Source organism: Saimiri boliviensis, chromosome 9 (genome assembly GCF_048565385.1).
Source record: "Saimiri boliviensis isolate mSaiBol1 chromosome 9, mSaiBol1.pri, whole genome shotgun sequence".
NCBI classification, from domain to species: Eukaryota; Metazoa; Chordata; class Mammalia; order Primates; family Cebidae; genus Saimiri; species Saimiri boliviensis.
The window spans coordinates 122,214,010-122,231,498 of record NC_133457.1 but is presented as its reverse complement, the minus strand read 5'-3'; the positions used below and the strand labels follow the sequence as shown (position 1 = coordinate 122,231,498).

At 48.8% G+C, this 17,489-nt stretch overlaps 2 protein-coding genes across 5 annotated transcripts in view; both read right to left on the bottom strand.

Annotated features, from left to right (window-relative positions):
• GNAS (GNAS complex locus) overlaps positions 1-17,489 on the bottom strand; it is a 70,686-nt gene that overhangs the window by 4,898 nt on the left and 48,299 nt on the right. The window contains exons 1-6 of one of the 4 annotated variants that reach the window (XM_039479426.2): positions 14,374-14,892; positions 10,558-10,630; positions 7,291-7,335; positions 2,475-2,529; positions 2,271-2,390; positions 405-502 (exon numbers count right to left, since the gene is read on the bottom strand). In XM_039479426.2, coding sequence (XP_039335360.1) covers positions 405-502; positions 2,271-2,390; positions 2,475-2,529; positions 7,291-7,335; positions 10,558-10,630; positions 14,374-14,512 — 530 coding nt within the window. In that variant the 5' untranslated portion in view covers positions 14,513-14,892. Of the gene's footprint in view, positions 1-404; positions 503-2,270; positions 2,391-2,474; positions 2,533-7,290; positions 7,336-10,557; positions 10,631-14,373; positions 14,893-17,489 lie in introns of those variants that run through there. The other 3 variants (XM_074406709.1, XM_039479427.2, XM_039479428.2) reach the window with 3 other exon arrangements.
• Positions 15,445-16,997, bottom strand: LOC141585717 (uncharacterized). The gene is made up of 2 exons (XM_074406711.1): positions 16,914-16,997; positions 15,445-16,736 (listed from the first exon to the last, which is right to left on the bottom strand). Exon 2 carries the CDS (start codon positions 16,376-16,378, stop codon positions 15,524-15,526), a length of 855 nt encoding a protein of 284 aa, XP_074262812.1. The 5' UTR covers positions 16,379-16,736; positions 16,914-16,997; the 3' UTR covers positions 15,445-15,523.

The window sequence follows — 17,489 nt, the reverse complement described above, 5'->3', positions numbered from 1 at the left end:
CATAGCTGTGTCTTCACCGTTCTCCTTTGTTATGTTTTAAAATTACAGCAATAAAATATAGTATGTTTACATTATTTAAAATGTGAGAGCTGCCCTATTTTCCTAAATGCTTGGGGGTCAACTCAATTAACTGCTTGCCACTAATTATGAATATTGTGAAACTAATCACCATTTTGCTCTAATAGGCATTAAATGTTTATATAATGTCACTGCATTAAAAAAAATGCAATTAAGGACTTTATAAACAATTGAATCAGACTAGAACTTTCTGCCAGTGGGATAACTGGTTGGCTTCTATGAAAGGAATCATTGACAAGTAACTGTCAAAGCAGAAATCACAGGTTTTCATGTTTTCCCATTTTTGCCTGTTTTACATGCTGATGGGTGAGGCCAGTGTTACTTACTACTGGGCGCAGTCAATCAGCTGGTACTCGTTGGAGCGTTCGTAGCAGGCACGCACTCCTTCATCCTCCCACAGAGCCTTGGCATGCTCGTAGAATTCCTGAAAGTGAACACAAGGAAGTTTAGAGAAAGACAAGACCTTGAACTAATCAAGAACGCTGTCATTCGAACCCTGAGACCAGAGTTCCCTATGTGACCAACACTTGGTGCGATTCTGAGTCCAGTGAATGAATGAATGCTCACAAAGAACTTTAATTCAACATGTTAAACATATTCAAAAGTTCACATAATTAGCTGCTGCTCTTATTGTGAATTGCTGGTTTTGGGTAGTTTCTTCTGTTATTTTGTTGTGGGGAGGGGTGGGGTAAGCTACTGAATAATTTACTTTCTTCACAGAATTGTTTAGGAAGAACATACACTAATCGGCTGGGTGTGGTGGCTCATGCCTGTAATCCAAGCACTTTGGAGGCCAAGGCGGGCAGATCACCTGAGGTCGGGAGTTCAAGACCAGCCTGACCAACATGGTGAAACCCCGTCTTTAAAAAAAAATAATAATAATAATAATAATATACACTAACCTATGTTAGGAAAATATGCTAATAAGTGATTCAATGTTGTGAAGACAAGAAACTTCATGTGTAAGATGTGCTGGGACTAAATTTTCCTTCTGGGAAAATGTGACTCTTACCAAAAAAATATGACGATGGGGGACTTGCAGTAGGAACACAACTGTTCAGAAGTTAGTAGGACTAATAAAAGGTTATTGTTCTGATACATGTTTAATAGGCTGCCATGTTTCCTTTTTCCTATTAGAAATATCGAATCATAATTTCATGGAAGTGGTTTATATTATACATATTGTTGACTGCTTTTTTTTCTTCAAAATGCTATTTTTAAAAATTTAGCTATCTATATTAACTGAATACTATTAATTTCTCTGCTAATGTAAGTTTGCAGCCAAGTCCGTCTAAAATATACAAACACAAATTCCCACGAAAGCCTGACAAAAGGCAACAGTAACTCATTGTTTTCGCTGTAGACAAGTCTCTTCCTTGTGGGCCTTACAAACGCATCCATCTTTCCAGTTCCCTGCTTAGAAGCCACTCTCCCCACAAAGGGGCCTAAACGTGTATGTTTGGGCTTGAACAGTGTTTTTGTTCCCTAAAAATAGTTCTTCAGGGAGCCAACAGTGTCATGCATCCAGAGGAAAGTCTTTTCCATGTGTTCTATTTCATGATGTATTTTTGAGTTGCAATTTAGATATATTTAAACATTTTTTTGATAATGAGAAAAGATTTCATTTGCCCAAAGACCAGGACTGACTTTAGGAAACTCTTAATAAATAACGGAATGTCACCTGTTTAAAGTGAGAATGTCTTCCATTTGGCATGTCACCGAGGCATCCCAAGGTACCTTAGGGCACTTCCAGTGGAGTCAATGGACAATGAGTATTTGTGTGCCATATTTAACATACAGCTTTGTTTGTCCTAAGATGTGAATGAGGGCATAATTAAGCCTACCATAGCTCAGGGACTTTTTTCCTCCTGAAAATTTACAATCTAATTAAATGAGATTGTAATATTAAAGAGTGATGTTTCTTTGCGAGGACAGGCGAGCTAAGATGTACAAGCTGTGACAGAATTTTGCTCATCCATCTTGAACAAAGAGCCCTAATGATGATCATTATTAAATTAGGGTTACACAGGAAATTAACTTTTTCCTAAGGATGGACGTCACTGAAATGTGTTTTTGCCTGAGGTGTGGTTTGGACACTCTTGCCCACGTGCAGGGCTGTCACTGATGTTCCTTTAGGAACGCTATGCTCAGGTGAGTGGGGCTCAGGCCACGTAAGTCGGGCTGTAGCTTACGGGAGGGAAGTCGAAGTCAGGCACGTTCATCACACTCAGAATGTAGTCCACTCTGAACTGGTTCTCAGGGTTGGCCAGCTCCACAGGGGGCACCAGGTTGCTCATGGCGGCCACAATGGTCTGAAAATGATTTAGCAGAGTGGTTAGGGAACAGCCCTGGCTGGGAGGGGCTGTAAGACAGAAAGCGCAAGGATCGGCACGTACTTCGATCGCCTCTTTCAGGTTGTTTTTGATGTCCTGCACTTTGGTTGCCTTCTCACTGCAGTGGGATTGAAAAAAGAAGAAAATCATATTGCATCACGTCAATTAAAAGTATTGCTTTCATAAAGACATTCCGACTAAAAAGCATAGTATTCTGTTCTTCCAGGAGTTGTGGGTTCAGATCTGTGCAAAGATTGGAGGCAGCTGAATAGACATGGTTGCAATTATAACCTCCCAAATGTGTCCTGAGGACATGCCCAATGGGACAGATGAGCAAATTGCCTTAGCAATCATGACTGTACCAAAAGTTGCACACAAGTCACTGACTCTTTCAGGCGGTCCCAAGGGCTTGAAGCTCCACACTACATACTAACACTTCTCTTGACCCTGTCAGCATCTGAGTAGGGGTGAGGCTGGGGTGACAGGTCACTACGAGTTTGTAGTGGAGCAAAACAGTCCCCTATTTTGACTTGGAATTCACTCAGTTGCTAGATTAGCATACTGAGAGAACCAGTGAGCACAGGTAGTGGCGTTAATAATAGTTCATTACAGGGGGCTGGGCACTCATTGACTCACGCCTGTAGGGCAGATTGCCTGAGGTGTGGAGTTCAAGACCAGTCTGGCCAACGTGGTGAAACCCCATTTCTACTAAAAACAGAAAACAATTAGCCAGGTTTGGTGGTGTGCACCTGTAATCCCAGCTACAGAGTGAGGGAGGCTGAGGGAGGGGAACTGCTTGAACCAGGGAGGTGGAGGTTGCGGTGAGCCTAGATCATGCCACTGCACTCCAGCCTGGGTGACACAGCAAGACTGGGGAAAAAAAAAAAAAAAAGGGGCCAGGTGCCATGGCTCATGCTTGCAATCCCAGCACTTTGGGAAGTTGAGGCAGGTGAATCATGAGGTCAGCAGTTCCAGACCAGCCTGGCCAACATGGTGAAACCCCATCTCTACTAAAAATATAAAAAATTAGCTGGGTGTAGTGGCACACGCCTAGCTACTGGGTAATCCTAGCTACTGGGTAGACTGAGGCAGGAGAATCACTTGAACCCGTGAGGTGGAGGTTGCAGTAAGCAGAGATTGCACCACTCCAGCCCAGGCAAAAGACTGAGACTCCATCTCAAAGAAAAAAAGGTTCATTACAGGTCTCAGGGCTTTACCACAAGTCATGTGTGTGCTGCTCCAGGTGCTGCAACTAACAGCAATGAACTTTCTAGTTCATGATATTAGTGCATGTTGGTCCATGTGCATAGGTATCAAATTAAGATTCCACCCTGTAGAAGTTCTTATACTCTATGGGGGAGGGGGTCAGATCCCTCTGGTAAGTAGAGGTTGAAGGTTTTGTAGCTTTTCCTTGACTAACTCGGCAAAATGGGATGGCCTGTGTGGTCTTTACGGAATGATCTGTATTCAGGGTCACTGGTCCCACAGGTAAAGGCTACACCCTCTGGCTTCTGGGGACCCTAATGTTAATTTTTATGCCAGATTACACTGATCCAAATGCCGTATGTCTTCCAGAAACGAGCCTTCTAATATTAGAAGCACAGCCAGGGAAGGTTCTGGAGTTTGTGTTTTTAGGGGGGCAAGAAAGGGCCTCTTGGGAGTCTCACTAGGTCTACAGCCCAAAAATGTGCAGCACACCCAGCACAGCTGCTGTACCTGTTAGGCCCTGGGAGGTGAGGGCATTGTCCTACAGAAGGAAGGTGCGAGGTCCTGCCCCTCTGATGGGGAAACTGAGGCTGAAAGGGGGAAAGCCTTGAGTTGTAGAGGCAGAAACCTATGGGGGTGGGAGATGCAGGGGATGGGGTTCATCTTTTTCGCTGTATTTTTTTTTTAATCTTTTTTGAGATTCCCAGTTTTTTAAGCATTCACTTGGCTGACGCACCAATTCATAGAATGGAGGTAGAAATTAAACATATAATTCCCTCCAGACTAGAACATGACAAAGTCAAGGCAGAGAAAAGGAGGAGGGAGGTTAATTAGAAACAGCAAACGAGCAGGGCAGGGCGGTCAGTGGGGGGGGGGGGGGGGGACGGATGGCGGGGTCAAGTGCAAGCCTGCCCACAGGCCTTCCACAAATAATGTGGTCTTCCCTTTCTCAACTCTACTCTCAAATTTCTTTCTGAATTAACATCTGCATACTTATTTGAGGGGGCCTTCACAGGTATCCACACCCTGTTCTTCTACACTGGAGTGAAGAGCTGGTAAAGTTCAGAGGGGCCATGCTCATTAGTGGTGGGGGGTGTCTGGGGAAGGGAGGGGTAACAGATGGTGCCAGGAATCCCCTCAGGGCCATTTAAGTAAAAGTGATGCAGGTCCAGAGAACCTCAGAAGCACCATGACAGGGAGAGGTGAACTTCGGACCTTGTGCACAAATCTGAAATCTGATTCTGGCCCTCAGACTCTTAAAGCAACCACCAGAGGGAAAGGGACCAAGTCCTCACCATTCTGTGGGACTGTCTGCTTTGTATGTGCAGAATCGAAGCTCATTTCTAAAATTAAGAATTTCTGGCCTTGGTATTACAGTCTAACATCAATTATTTCGATGTTATAAATTGAAAGGGCATGTGTTTGATGGTCCCCAATGCTCACTCTTGAATGCAGAATTTACCTAAAACCCCCTAGGACAAATCTATTCCCATTCATTAAAAGCAGGCTCCATTTCACAGGTAATGAAAGCTATTAACCTTTGGTTTTGAGGTTTCACAATAGTAAAATTAGATACATTTGGGTACTAAATATCCAAATCCGCATAGAGCAAGAAGAAAGTATTTCCAGAAACAAGTTTCTTTCATTCAGTTTGATATTTTGGTCTAAGCAGTAGTATGATAATTGGAAAACTTCCCGTCTTAAAATACGGATATTTTGAGAACGTGTTCAGTATTCATCTACGTATGTGAATAGGTGTGGGAGTATATCAAGTATAAAACAGCTAAAATAGAAATCTAAAATCTAATTCGGGTGTGTAATACTAAAACATAAAATTCTTCCATTGAAGCAATTACTATGTAGATGGAGATATTATACTGGGGGTTGGCAGGTTTATCATCACTTTTACTATTGCTTAATGAATTTAAACGTTGATCGTGAAATTCAGAGAAAAATCCTTAGATGTGTTTAAACTACTTAACAAAGGCAAAATATACGCCAGTAGCTAGAATTGATTGGCTACAAAACTGGGGCAAGGGCTGGAAGTACTTTCAGGGTCTTGGTGCTTCCTCCTCCCCCATCTATGTATAAAGCAGATGAGCTGCGTTCAGTTTTTCAGAGCTCCTCCCCTCCCCGGCTGCAGCTAAGTAAGTGGTGGTGGGAGGGGGGCTATTCAGGTCTCCACTTTATCCTTGTGCTTTGGTGGGAAAGGACAGACAAAGGAAGACAGAAGACAGACGCGAGATACAGGGATTGCTGAAACATGCAGAGAATTTTTATTTATCACGAATGTTAATACTTATATTTAGTTGCAGAACAGTCACAGAGAGATGTGCAGGCAAGGTATTAGTAGGGTTCAAGGGTTTAGCACAACATCTAGTACACGGCAGGTTGTTTACTAAGGAAGGACTTGTCGTATTTTGCTCAAATGCCAACTTTTGGTACAGTAGATTGTCAGTCATTTCTTATAGAGATGCCTTTTTGGATAGATGTCATACTACATTTCTGCCAATTTAGGATTTCAGTCCATTTTTTGTTTTTTCAATCATCGTTCAAGGTCAGGTAGTAGGGGCCCCTCCCCGCTCCCCCCCTCCCCCCCAGACAACAGAATAGTATTCTTATTAGAAGTTCCTAAGACCGAGCAATTCCAGCATGCAAATTGTGATAGGACATAGCCGGGAAGATGAGAAACTGTAGCCATCATCTAGGGATAATATATTCTAAAAGAAACAGATGAACAAACATGTGTCAGTTACTTTGTCCCCAGACCCCAATATTTTGCCCCTCCCCTCCCCGGCCACAGCAGCTATTTGAGATCCTCTAAGCTAAGTCAGTGGTTCTGCATGTTCTCAAGAGAAATAGCCACTCCACCACTGCAGGCTAAATACACGGCAGAGCTAGAGTGGTTACCTGGCATGCATGTGTGTGTGCGCGGCGCGTGTGCATGTGTGTGCGTGTGCATGTGTGTGCGTGTCTGTGTATGCATGAGCATGTGTGTGCGTGTGTGATGGGTGTGGGGATGCAGGAAGCAAAGAAAAAAATAATTTGATAATGAATGGAAAAATAATAGATGCCACCATAAATTTCCTTATCCGCTAGCTAACGTAAAGTGCCTTGGATTCAAAGACACTTGATCATTTTTAAAAGGCCAGAGGCTTTTCGAGATGATTCTTAACGACGACCTGCCGTAAGGTACCAAGTCATTTTTCAAAATTAAAGACGGTGCAGCATTGCGTATTTTAATAGATGGAAAAAAAATTTGTTTCAAAGAGGTCTGAAATTTTAAAATCAGACCAACAGTGGTGAATGGAATTTAGTAGACAGTTTTAAAAACAAGTAGCTGGTTCAAATGGAGAGCTAGGGGAGAAGCAAAACCGTATGGAAAAACATCAATTCTTAAAATCCTAAACTGATCATCTAAAGCTGCAATCTATAACTTTCCCCAAGCTGGATCTCATTCTACTTTAAGCATGGCCAAAAAAATTATGTTACACAGTTTACTTGCTCCAAAATATTAGGAAACGGTCTGTTATTTGCCAATGTATGCCAATATGGCTGATGGTCCTTTAAATGATTTTTATTTTCTTCCCGGGTCTCTGGCCTCAGTTTCCCAGTATGATCTTCATGTTTGTTTTGTTTGTTAAACAATTTTTCTGTTTTTGAATGTGCCTACCCATCGCTGTTGCTCCTTGCAGCCTGCGGGTCCTCTTCGCCGCCCCTTTTAAAGAGAGATTGAAAGCTCACCTAATCTGCAAGGCACCGCAATTTCACACAAACCCCACACAGTCTCTCTACATTCCGAAACAATCAGCCAAGAGCAAAAGCAACAATTCGCGCGCCATCCGTCCTCCCGTTAATCCTTGGGTCGCCTTTCTGTCTAAATTGGCCCGTCTACTGAGACTGCAGGCCATGGGGGAAGGATCCCACACCTCTGCTGCAGTATTAACAGACCTCTCTGGAGACTCTGGTCGGATACGGGAGGGATGGATAATTATTTTCTTGTGCTTTCACTAAATGTACATGCATTAGGGAGCTAAAGCAGTGATTTATCTCACAATTCTTTGGAGAATATGGCAGTACAAAAGGCTCTTAATTTTCCCAGGTCACAATCTTCACAGTGTTGTATCTAAAGGTACAAAGGCATACATGGGGGAGACTTCTGCCGTGATTTCCTGCAAAACTAATGACCTCACTTCCTGCAGTGGGGGGCAACTACCTATAAAATGGTTTTATTTATAAATAATTGTTCCCCATAAATTATCATTAAACTATGTCTGGACTGTGATGCAGCAAAAAATTTAAAAGAACCCCAACCCCCACCCCCAACCCCCACAGAAAAAAGGAGAAAAAAAACCAAAACACCCAAACCCGATCTTCATAAACAGTAGGAATTCCTCCTTGAAGGCCGAAGGGCAGCATTCTACAGTTTAGTAATTAGTTCAGCCAATGTTAACAGTGTTTATGTTTTTTGTTTTGTTTTGTTCCTGGCACTAAATGTAAGAAAAAGAGTTAGCTTTGAGTTAGGAAAATCCAAATCCAATCTCTGTATTTCTGAAGGTCAAATCAATATTATCTTGCTCTTAAAATTTTAACCGGTATGGCAGCCCGCAGAGAGTTAAAGCAAATTTAATAGCTCAGCCTAGCCCTAACAAAATGCAAGATCAAGCAGGAAAAACCCTGTACCACACAGACCACCCTTTAGGGACAGATGTCACTGTCTCATAGGGAATTCCTAGTTAAGAAGGAAATAGCTTTTGTTGCAGTACCGCAGTGAGGAAAAAGGAAAAAAAAGAGGCAGTTGGACGAGATAAAAATAAGGTATCTAGGCTCCCATGAGGAATACCCCCGTCAACCCTTTCACAGGCTAAATTTAACGTATCTATGCCCTTGTCTGCAAAGAAGGCAAACTGGGAATGTTGCTTCCTCTTTCCAAAAAGAAAACAGAAAAGAGAAGTTCTGGTTGAAAACCCTTGCTTGGTGTTATAGCCTGGCTCACTTAGGGAGGAGAATCCTTGCTATAAAAATTGTTAAATTTCAGAGCAGTCTGTAGAGTAATGAAGCTGTCAGTAGTTTATTTCAAAGGTGACTTAGCTTCCAACCGAAACAAGCTAAGGTAAACAGTGGCTCCTGCACCTTCTAAAAGTGCTAGCCACGTCCAGTTTTCATCGAAATCTTTATCTAGAGGATACATGGTCAGATGATTTTTGCTGAACTACCCTCACGAAGAAGTACTCTCGCAAGTTGCAGAGGGAAAATGTATGCAAGATTTTTCTTCAAATTACAAATTCACGGTTGGAAGTCTATCTCGGGGTTTTTATTTCGTGTTAGGATGGCAGTCTCCGCTGGCAGGGCTTCATCAGGGTGTGTCAAGATTTATGAATTTTGGAATTGGTTGGTGACAAGTGATGCTGACTTACTCAACAGCACATATGTGCGGACTGACCACCCATGAGAGTCATCATCACACAAGTAAAGAAGCCCATCTCTCTGCATCCCAACCAACATTTCGGAATTCAGGGTTAAAGTGTAATAAGCATCCTAAACTAACATGACTGTTTGTATGGGTGATGTCATCCTTTTCTAAACAATTATTTGATCTAGCAAATTCTAGAATTATCCGTAAGGAGCTGCCAACCTTGTTCTGAAAAGTGATAAAATTCACCTTTGTTTCCCGGATGCTTAGTGACTAGCAAAGGTTTTTTTTTTTTTTTTTTTTTTTTTTGGTGGTGGGAGGAGGTGTATAATTAAATGCTACCACCTTGACTGCATCTCCCCTTCTGAGATGGAAGCCAGTACAACTCAAGGTTAAGTTTTCAAATGAATCCAGGTTTAAGAAAGGGGATGGGGCTGTGCTAATCAGCTAGTAATTACAAACTAGTGCCTTCAGGCGCTTGTAATCTAGTATGGTTAACGCTGTCACACCAGTGAAAAGAGAGACAGGTAAACTTACTTTTTCTGTTTTTTGTTTGTTTGTTTGTTTTGTTTTTTTTTTTAACACATTTTGTTACACGAGAATGACGGTCAGGCCCCATGTGGGGTCTTGGGGAGAAAGGCAAGCTCCCTGATTTACTGAATGTTCCCTGTTTGCATTCCTCATGCGAGGCAGGGCCCCCTAACTTGTCTCACACGTCTAATATATAAAGTCTCTCCTGTTTAATCTTCATTCTCACTGCGGGACTGCCACACTGCCCTATACCAGGATACCTGGGAGGACTTTTCAAAGGCAAACATGCCCCTCAATGCGGCTGGGAGTACCTAACCTCCCGGTCTTTCCATCCTTCAAATGAATGTTCCCTTTTTCTTTTCTTTAGGCAGGGGTACCGATTTGATTTTTGTTTTAAAGGGAAACAATGATTTGTCCATAATTTAAGTGGGGGGGGGGCAAAAAATGAGTAACTGTAAACAAGGGCTGCCACTTCCAAATCTGTTTCTGGCGAGAATATTATTCAAATGATGTTTCCCTAATCGTTTAAAACATCCCGTGTGGGTTCATTACATTGAAACCTGCCTGGGGTGGGGTGGGGTGGGGTGGGGTGAATCTGCAGTGATCAGCATGGGCCGGACAAGGGGGCGGCGGCCAAAGCCACATTGGAGACACTGCAGCAAGTCTGGAGGCTGCGGCAGGGACCTGACCCAGAGAGGGGGCTGTCATGGGGCCCTGTGCTGTCAAGTGTCCCCTGCAACCAGGCATGATTTTCTTGGGATAGGGAGCTGTTTGGCATGAACACCGGGGCTTCATCAGTAGCAGTATTTGTTGAACCAACGATTCAAGGGAGGGGGGAGATCCTAAAGAGCCCTTCCCAGGATTTTCTAATATGTCAATTAGGAACAATTAAGTGAAAACTGGCTGCCCAGCCCCCAAAGCCTCCCTAGACTTTCTAAAGGTTAGTATTGAGTCTGTTCCTCTTACTTGGTGCCCCTGCACAGATTTGACACTTACTCTCCATTAAACCCATTAACATGCAGGATCCTCATCTGCTTCACAATGGTGCTTTTACCAGATTCTCCAGCACCTAGAAAATGAAAGTAAGTCTCAGGTTATGAAGGAGGCATTTTACACACTTGGGGCAGGCAGGACTGCTGCTGTTTTGTTTTTCCATAGAAGCAACACGCAGAAAAACAAGACACAAAATCAGAGACTTGCAATTTTCCTTGACATTTTGACGCAGAGAAAGGAAATCAAAGTCCGACTCAGTGTCTACCTGCAGTATTTCCCCAACAGAATAACAAGAATTAAAGGTTTGCTCATTTTAATTCCCCCCTTGATTGTTTAAAAAATTTTGGGGTGGTGAAGCAAAGGGGCAAAGAGGAGTGACGCGATTTTGTCATTTGATGGGTAAACAAGAAAACTGAAGTTAAAACTGTGAAGCAGAATCCCTGATTAGGAACATTCACACATAAACGTTTATCTAGACACATAATTTGTTGTCAGATGTTTCATGGTTAAAATACCCGGGATTCCCAACAATGCCCAGACACCGCAGTCTCTTCCACATCACGTAGCGATGCAGCACTTTCCTTGCTAACATTTTCACAACGCAGCTTCTTTCCATGCAGGTTTCCTACCCCTTGGGCTACTTAAAAATCCACCCCTAAGAGTGCATTACATTTTTTCCCCTTTCCACCCTCCTCTTCCCTCACAAACTATATCTTTCTAAAGATAAATTCCCTCTGGGTACAACTATGTTGCTGAGGGAAATGGAAGACCATCAATTATCTGTCATCTTCTGGAAAAACCACATTTTAATATCAAATACAGTTCTTGAGACCCTATTAGCATTAGGTAAACTGCAACAACAACAGTAAAAAGTAATACAAGAACAAAACTTTAATCCAGAGGAAAACTATTCCTGGGAACTATTGATTTTGAAAGAGATTCCAAGACCTTCCCAACCAAAAGGGTAGGAACACATGCCTCCATTTTAAATCATCTTTCATTTGTAAAAATACATGTATGTTTCATGGAAAAAACACATTTCCATCAAGCTAGAAGGAGGATTGCTATTCTGCATCTCCTTTTTAGCAAGGCACATTTTCAAGATAATACACGTGTGAACAGTTTTTTGCCCTCCGTCCACACAAATCTGCTTTTTACCCTTTTTTTCTTTTTTAAACTGTATTGTTTTGTTTTAATGCCCAGATAACAAAGCATTCCTCCTTCGCTTGCCTTTTCACAAGCTTGTAATCAATATCTGTAAAAGTTAAAATTAGTTGCCACAGAAACATTGATTTCAAAGCAAACACTCTATCTTAATTAGCCTAACTCTCATAAAATATAAATGGCACTATTAAGAGATGCTATGAAGAGAACGTCTAACATTCAGCAGGATCTTTAATATTCTAATTTCAGAAGTGTTAAACTGCGTAACGTCTATCTTTTACAGGCAACAACAGATCCGTGCCTCAGTTTCCACATTTATGAAATGTGGCTGAATGATTATTTTAACATCTATGTAGTTCTCTAATTCACTTAATTTTTATGTCATTAAGATGGAGTATAAAGAGGATTTGGGGCATTATTAGGTTTCCTCTTTTGGGGGAGGCATTATTTTGGTGAGAATCACCATTTAAAAATGCAAAATGTTGTGTCACTGGCTTGGGCTGCAGATTCCTAGGCCAGAGGCCATCAACGCATCATGATGTAATGTAGTCATATAGACTAGGACACTTAGATTAGTCTCTGTGACGCAAGGTGTGTTCTGGGTAACAGTCTCAAATTAAGTGGAGACTTTGTGATCACTGCAAAAAGGTGTTGGAAATTTAAGGTGCCATTAGATTAAATTAAAAGATACTATTAGCATCACATTTGACTTAAATCAGCATTCAGATAGCATTCACAGAAAAGATTCTAGACTTTTCCAGAGTTATACTTTGAAATCATGTTATACGCATATTAATGTCCCAATAGCACAATTCTGCTTTTAAAAGTTTTAGACAAGATAGCAACACATGTACCATTTAATTACTGATATTGCAAATGCATAAACACCAAAGGCACTTATTTTCACTTAATTTTCTGCTTTCATAAATCTGGACCCAGGAGAACAAAGTCATGACCCATCCAAAAAGCAAACCAAAAGCCATCAAAGGAAAAACTATCTTGGCCTTTTAGATTTTATTCTTTATAATCAAGCGGTTTTACTGAAATGTGACCACGAACGAGGTCTTAACTTAGCAAATTTACAAATTTATTAGATAGCTAAATCATCAAGGAAGTGGAAAACTTCCATTTTTAATTAATGCTGTGTAATTCTTTTGGTCATTTAAAATCTCTCCCCCCCCCCCAACAGCACCTTAAGGAAAAAAAAGGGGGGGGAGGCCGTTTCCTTATAGTTAACCACCTTTTTTTCTTTTTTTTGCCAGAAGAAAAGTCGAAATCCAAAAAAAGAGAAAAACCCAAAACTAAACAACTAAATGTGACTTGATAAACAACTAATTAATGTCTTTTAATTTCTTCCCACCTGCAGGAAAAGTCTCCTTAGAGCATTTTCAACACCCCCTCCCACCTTGAAAAGGACAAAAAAAAAAAAAAAAAAAAGAAAAGAGAAAGAAACCACGCCATTTCCAGACCAAGAAGCCATTTACAGACAAATGTCATTTTCCAGTTTTATCTGATTTGTGAATGTCTTTGTTTTTCTCTTTTCACAAAGCATTCTCAATGTGGCCAGCCAGCAAGAAAATGTGTTTTTTAATGGTTTATTAAAATAGTGTTGGGGGGGGGCGCTGCTTGGTGTCTGTGTGTGTGTGTGTGTGGGGGGGGGCGGCTGCTACAATTAATTCTCCGCTCTGCTTTTGAAAAAGCCTGCAAGTCTGGAAGGGGAAAAAAAGGTCATACTGTAAAATGACGTGTCATTTGGCTTCACTGGGCACTTCTGGTACTAACTATCCATTTTTTGGTGGTGGGGGGTGGTCTTATTTTATTTGACTCTCCTTCTCCTCCTTTCACCGCCCGGCCTGGCCCGGGACACGTCTGCTCCGCGCACACACAGTCGGTCCTGCCCGAAACGCACCAAGTCGCGCCCAGCGGCAACCGCCCTCCCTCCTCCCCTCTCCCCCCCCCAACTCCGGCGCCACGACTCCCTTGCGCCCCCCTCCCCCTCACTGCACCACCTTTACCGCTCCGATCCTTTCCGAGGGGCTGATGTCACCAGCCCCCCCAATCTCCTCGGCCACTTCTCCCCGCCAAAGCCTCCCTTTGGCGAGGCCCCCTCCGCCACAACGGCGCCCCCCAGCGTCACCCCCCCTCTTCTCCTCGCCCCTTTCTTCCCCCCTTTCCTTCTCCCAACAAATCTCACACCCCACGGAGGCGGGTCCCCCTCCCTCTGCCCGCCACCCTATTTCCTGTCCCCGAAACCCTCTTTTTGTCGCAGTCTCCGAAGCCCCGTGGGCCTCCCCCTCCCCCTTCCCAACACGCACCCAAACCCCTGGCGTCGTGTAGGCCTCGCGGAAAAAGAGAGAGGAGAGAGAGGTTGGGGGAGAGCGAGAGACAGACAGAGCGGACGGGCCGGGGGAGGGGGACCCGCTCCCGCGTCGCCACGGCCCCCCGCCCCGTTTTTGAGCCCCCGCCCGGCCGAATCCGCGCCCCGGGGTCCCCCTTCCGGCCTCGCCCCCCACAGACAGAGCCCGCGAGCAGGCGGGGGGCCCGGGAGCGCGCGCCCGGGGCGGGGGGCGGGCTCGGCGCGCGCGGCCTGCGGGGCGCCCCTCGGGGGCCCCCGGGCCGGGCCGGGGCCGGCCGGCGCCCCCCGCCCGCCCTTACCCAGCAGCAGCAGGCGGTGCGTGGCCCGGTAGACCTGCTTGTCCTTCTGCAGCTGCTTCTCGATCTTTTTGTTGGCCTCGCGCTGCGCCTTCTCCTCGTTGCGCTGGTCCTCGGTCTTACTGTTCCCGAGGCAGCCCATGGCGGCGGCGGCGGCGGCGGCGGGGCGCGGCCGGGCTGCGGCGGCGGCGGCGGCGGGCGCGGGCGGCCTCACGCGGGCCGGGAGGGCCGGGGCAGCGCCGGGCGGGCGGGCCGGGCGCGGACTCGGCTCCTCGGCGAGGAGCGCGCGGGGCGGACTACGGGGCGCGGGCCGCGGGCCGCGGGGCGCGCGGACGGGCGCGAAGGGGAGGGTGGTGTCGGTCGGACCGAGGGGCGCGCGCAGCTCCCCGCCCCTCGAGCCGAGGCCGAGGGGGCTGATGGCCGCCGCCGGGCCGAGGCGGACCAGAGCAGGAGCTGCGGGAGCTGCTGCCGCCGCTGCCGCCGCCGCCGCTCTTATTGCCTCGGCCCGGGCCCCCGCCGCCACCCCGAGCCAAAAGCGCCGCGGCGGGCGGGGGGAGGCGGGGGGAGGAGGAGGCGGCGGCGGCGAGGGGGGTGGAAGGAGGAGGAGGAGGAGGAGGAGGGCCGAGGAGCGGCCGCGGCGGCGGCGGCGGCAGGGAGGGCGGGAGCCGGCGGAGGGAGGCGGCCCCCCGGGAGCCCGGGGAGGGGGTCCCTCCGCCCGCGCCCGGCCAGGGACGGGACCGGCCGGGGAGACGCCCCCCACCCCCCGGGCTCGGGCCGCAGCCGGGCCGGGCCGAGGGGGGAGAGGGGGCGTCTCCGCGCCTGTGACGACCCCTCGCACGACGCCAACGCTCCACCTCCCGGGCCGCGTCGCCCGGCGCCCCCGAGGCCTCCTCCCCCTCCCGCGGGCGCCGCCGAGGGGCCGGGGTGGGCGGAAGGGGAGGGAGCGCGCGCCCGGACTTAGGAAAATTTTCGAAAGAGAGAGAGACACAGAGAGCCAGAGAGCAGGAGTGTGGAAAAAGCGAGGCGAGCACGAACCAAAGGACAGAGCAACCGAAAAGGAAAATGTGTCCACACACAAACACGAACACGAATAAAAATCCACACTACACAGCGATGGTGGTGTCTGGTGGCGGTGGGGGGGTGGGAGGGCTGTCTAGATGAGCCGCTCCTCGCGCCCCCGGCGCCGGGCGCCATGGCCCGAGCCGAAGGCACCGCTGGCCCCGGAGCGCCCGCGGCCTCTGCGCTTGGCGCGGCCGCCCAAGTAGGAGAAGAAGGCGCAGCCCAGGAACACTCGGAAGCAGCAGGTCGCCCCGAATATGAAGCCGCAGCCGCGGCCCTGCTCCGTGCGCTTCTGCAGCAGGAAGTTGAGCACCCACGAGGGGCTGCGCACGGAGAACACCAGGAACACCACGAGGGGCAGGTGGGCGCTTAGCGCGCCGGCCTTGAGCGGCCCGGGCCGCCACACGACGCCCCCCACGCGCGGCGCCGCGTAGTAGGCGTCGTCCTCATCGCCCGAGTCCGTGTCCCACTCGGCCCAGGCCCTGCTCGTGCCCCCGGCGGCGGCGCCCCCCTCGGCGCCCCCGGCGGCGCCCTCCTCGGCGCCCTCGGCGGCGGCGGCGGCGGCCGCGGCGGCGGCGGCCTCGGGGCCTCGGGCCTCCTCCTGGGCTTCTGGCACCTTCTTCTTCTTCTTCAGCATCTTCTCCACCTTCTTCCTCTCCTTCTCCCTCTTCTTCTCCTCCTTGCGCCTCTGCTCCAGCAGTTTCTTCTCGAGCTTCCTGCGCTCCTTGTCGGTCAGGAACTTCTCGGGGGGCGCCTCGCGCGCCGGGTTCGTGGGGTTCTTCGCGGGCTTCTCTGGGTCTCCGCTCTTCCGCGGCGCGAGCGGCTCTCTCGCTTCGGCCAACGCCGCAGCCGCCGCTGCAGCTTCGGCAGCCACCTCGGCAGCCGCCGCGGCCGTCTTCTTCTCGCTGTCCGCCGCCCGGGCTTTGAGCTTCATGGCCATCTTCAGCATGGTGGCCCGGCCACCTCGGGGAGCTCGGCTCGCGCCTGGCCCGGGAGCCCTGCTTACCCCCGGCCTCGGGCTGCCCGGCCCCTGTGCGCCCCGTGTCGGGGGGCTCCGCTGCGGTCCTCGCCGCGCTGCTCCGGGGCCGCGAAGCGCGGCTGCCCAGGCTTCGGGCTGCTGGGCTGGCTGCCTAAGAGTTAGCGCCAAAAAGGATGAGCAAAGAAAAAGGGGCGAGAACAAACCAAAAAGCACCCAACAACAGCGAGAAACCAAAAAGCACCAAGAAATGTCAACTCAAAAAGAAAAGTGCAAAGGCGCGCGGATGGCACGAGACTGCTGTTACCCTCAGGCGCTCCTTGGTTTGGCTCTTGGGCACGCCAATGGAGAAGAGAAAAGAAGAGAAAAGAGAGAATTGGAGGGTGCCCGAAGGCGCGGGGCAGGGCAGCGGCGCCCGGGCGCCCCTGCCCTGTCCCGGCTCCGGCGGCTCTTGCCCGCGCCGGGCGACTCGGACTTCCGCGGGAGGCCCCGGGGCTCCCCGACTTACATGTGAGTGAGGTGCACTCACACGCAAGGCAGTGCCTGCCTGCCGGCCGCCCGCCGCCGCCCCGCGCCGGGACAGGGGCTCGCTCCAGCCGCGGCGCCGCAGCCCGGAGCCAGAGAGCAGGGGAGAGCCGCGCCGGCCAGCCACCTGACGCAGCCCGCTCCGCGGTGCCGACGCGACTGAGTGTCCCCGCCGGGGAGCAGCGCTTCTAACCGGCCCCGATGACGCCCCAGCCTCTTCAGAGGACCGACCCATAGCAGCGGCCCCTATAAACCGAAGGGGAAGCGTGAAAAATCGGCCCACCGGGGACGCGCCCAAATGGGCCGCCGCGCACCCTGGGGGTGCGGGCCGGTTTGGGGACAGCGCGGGTGTGGGCCGGGGGCGCCGGGGGCGCGGTGGCGGGGGGCACGGGCGCGCCCAAGACGGTGGGCGCGCAACCCCGCCTCCCAGACCTGCCTCCCAATTTTCGGTGAGTGGTGTAGCCCTGGGCGGCGTGCAAAGTGTGCGACGGCGGCGCTTACCCCTGCTGTGCGCCTCCTTACCTCCAGCCACCCACCCCGCCCTCCCAGCGGCGCGCGC

Bases quoted from the DNA above. Each gene is read 5' to 3' on its own strand.
- LOC141585717 (XM_074406711.1), bottom strand. From the start codon at position 16,378: ATGCTGAAGATGGCCATGAAGCTCAAAGCCCGGGCGGCGGACAGCGAG.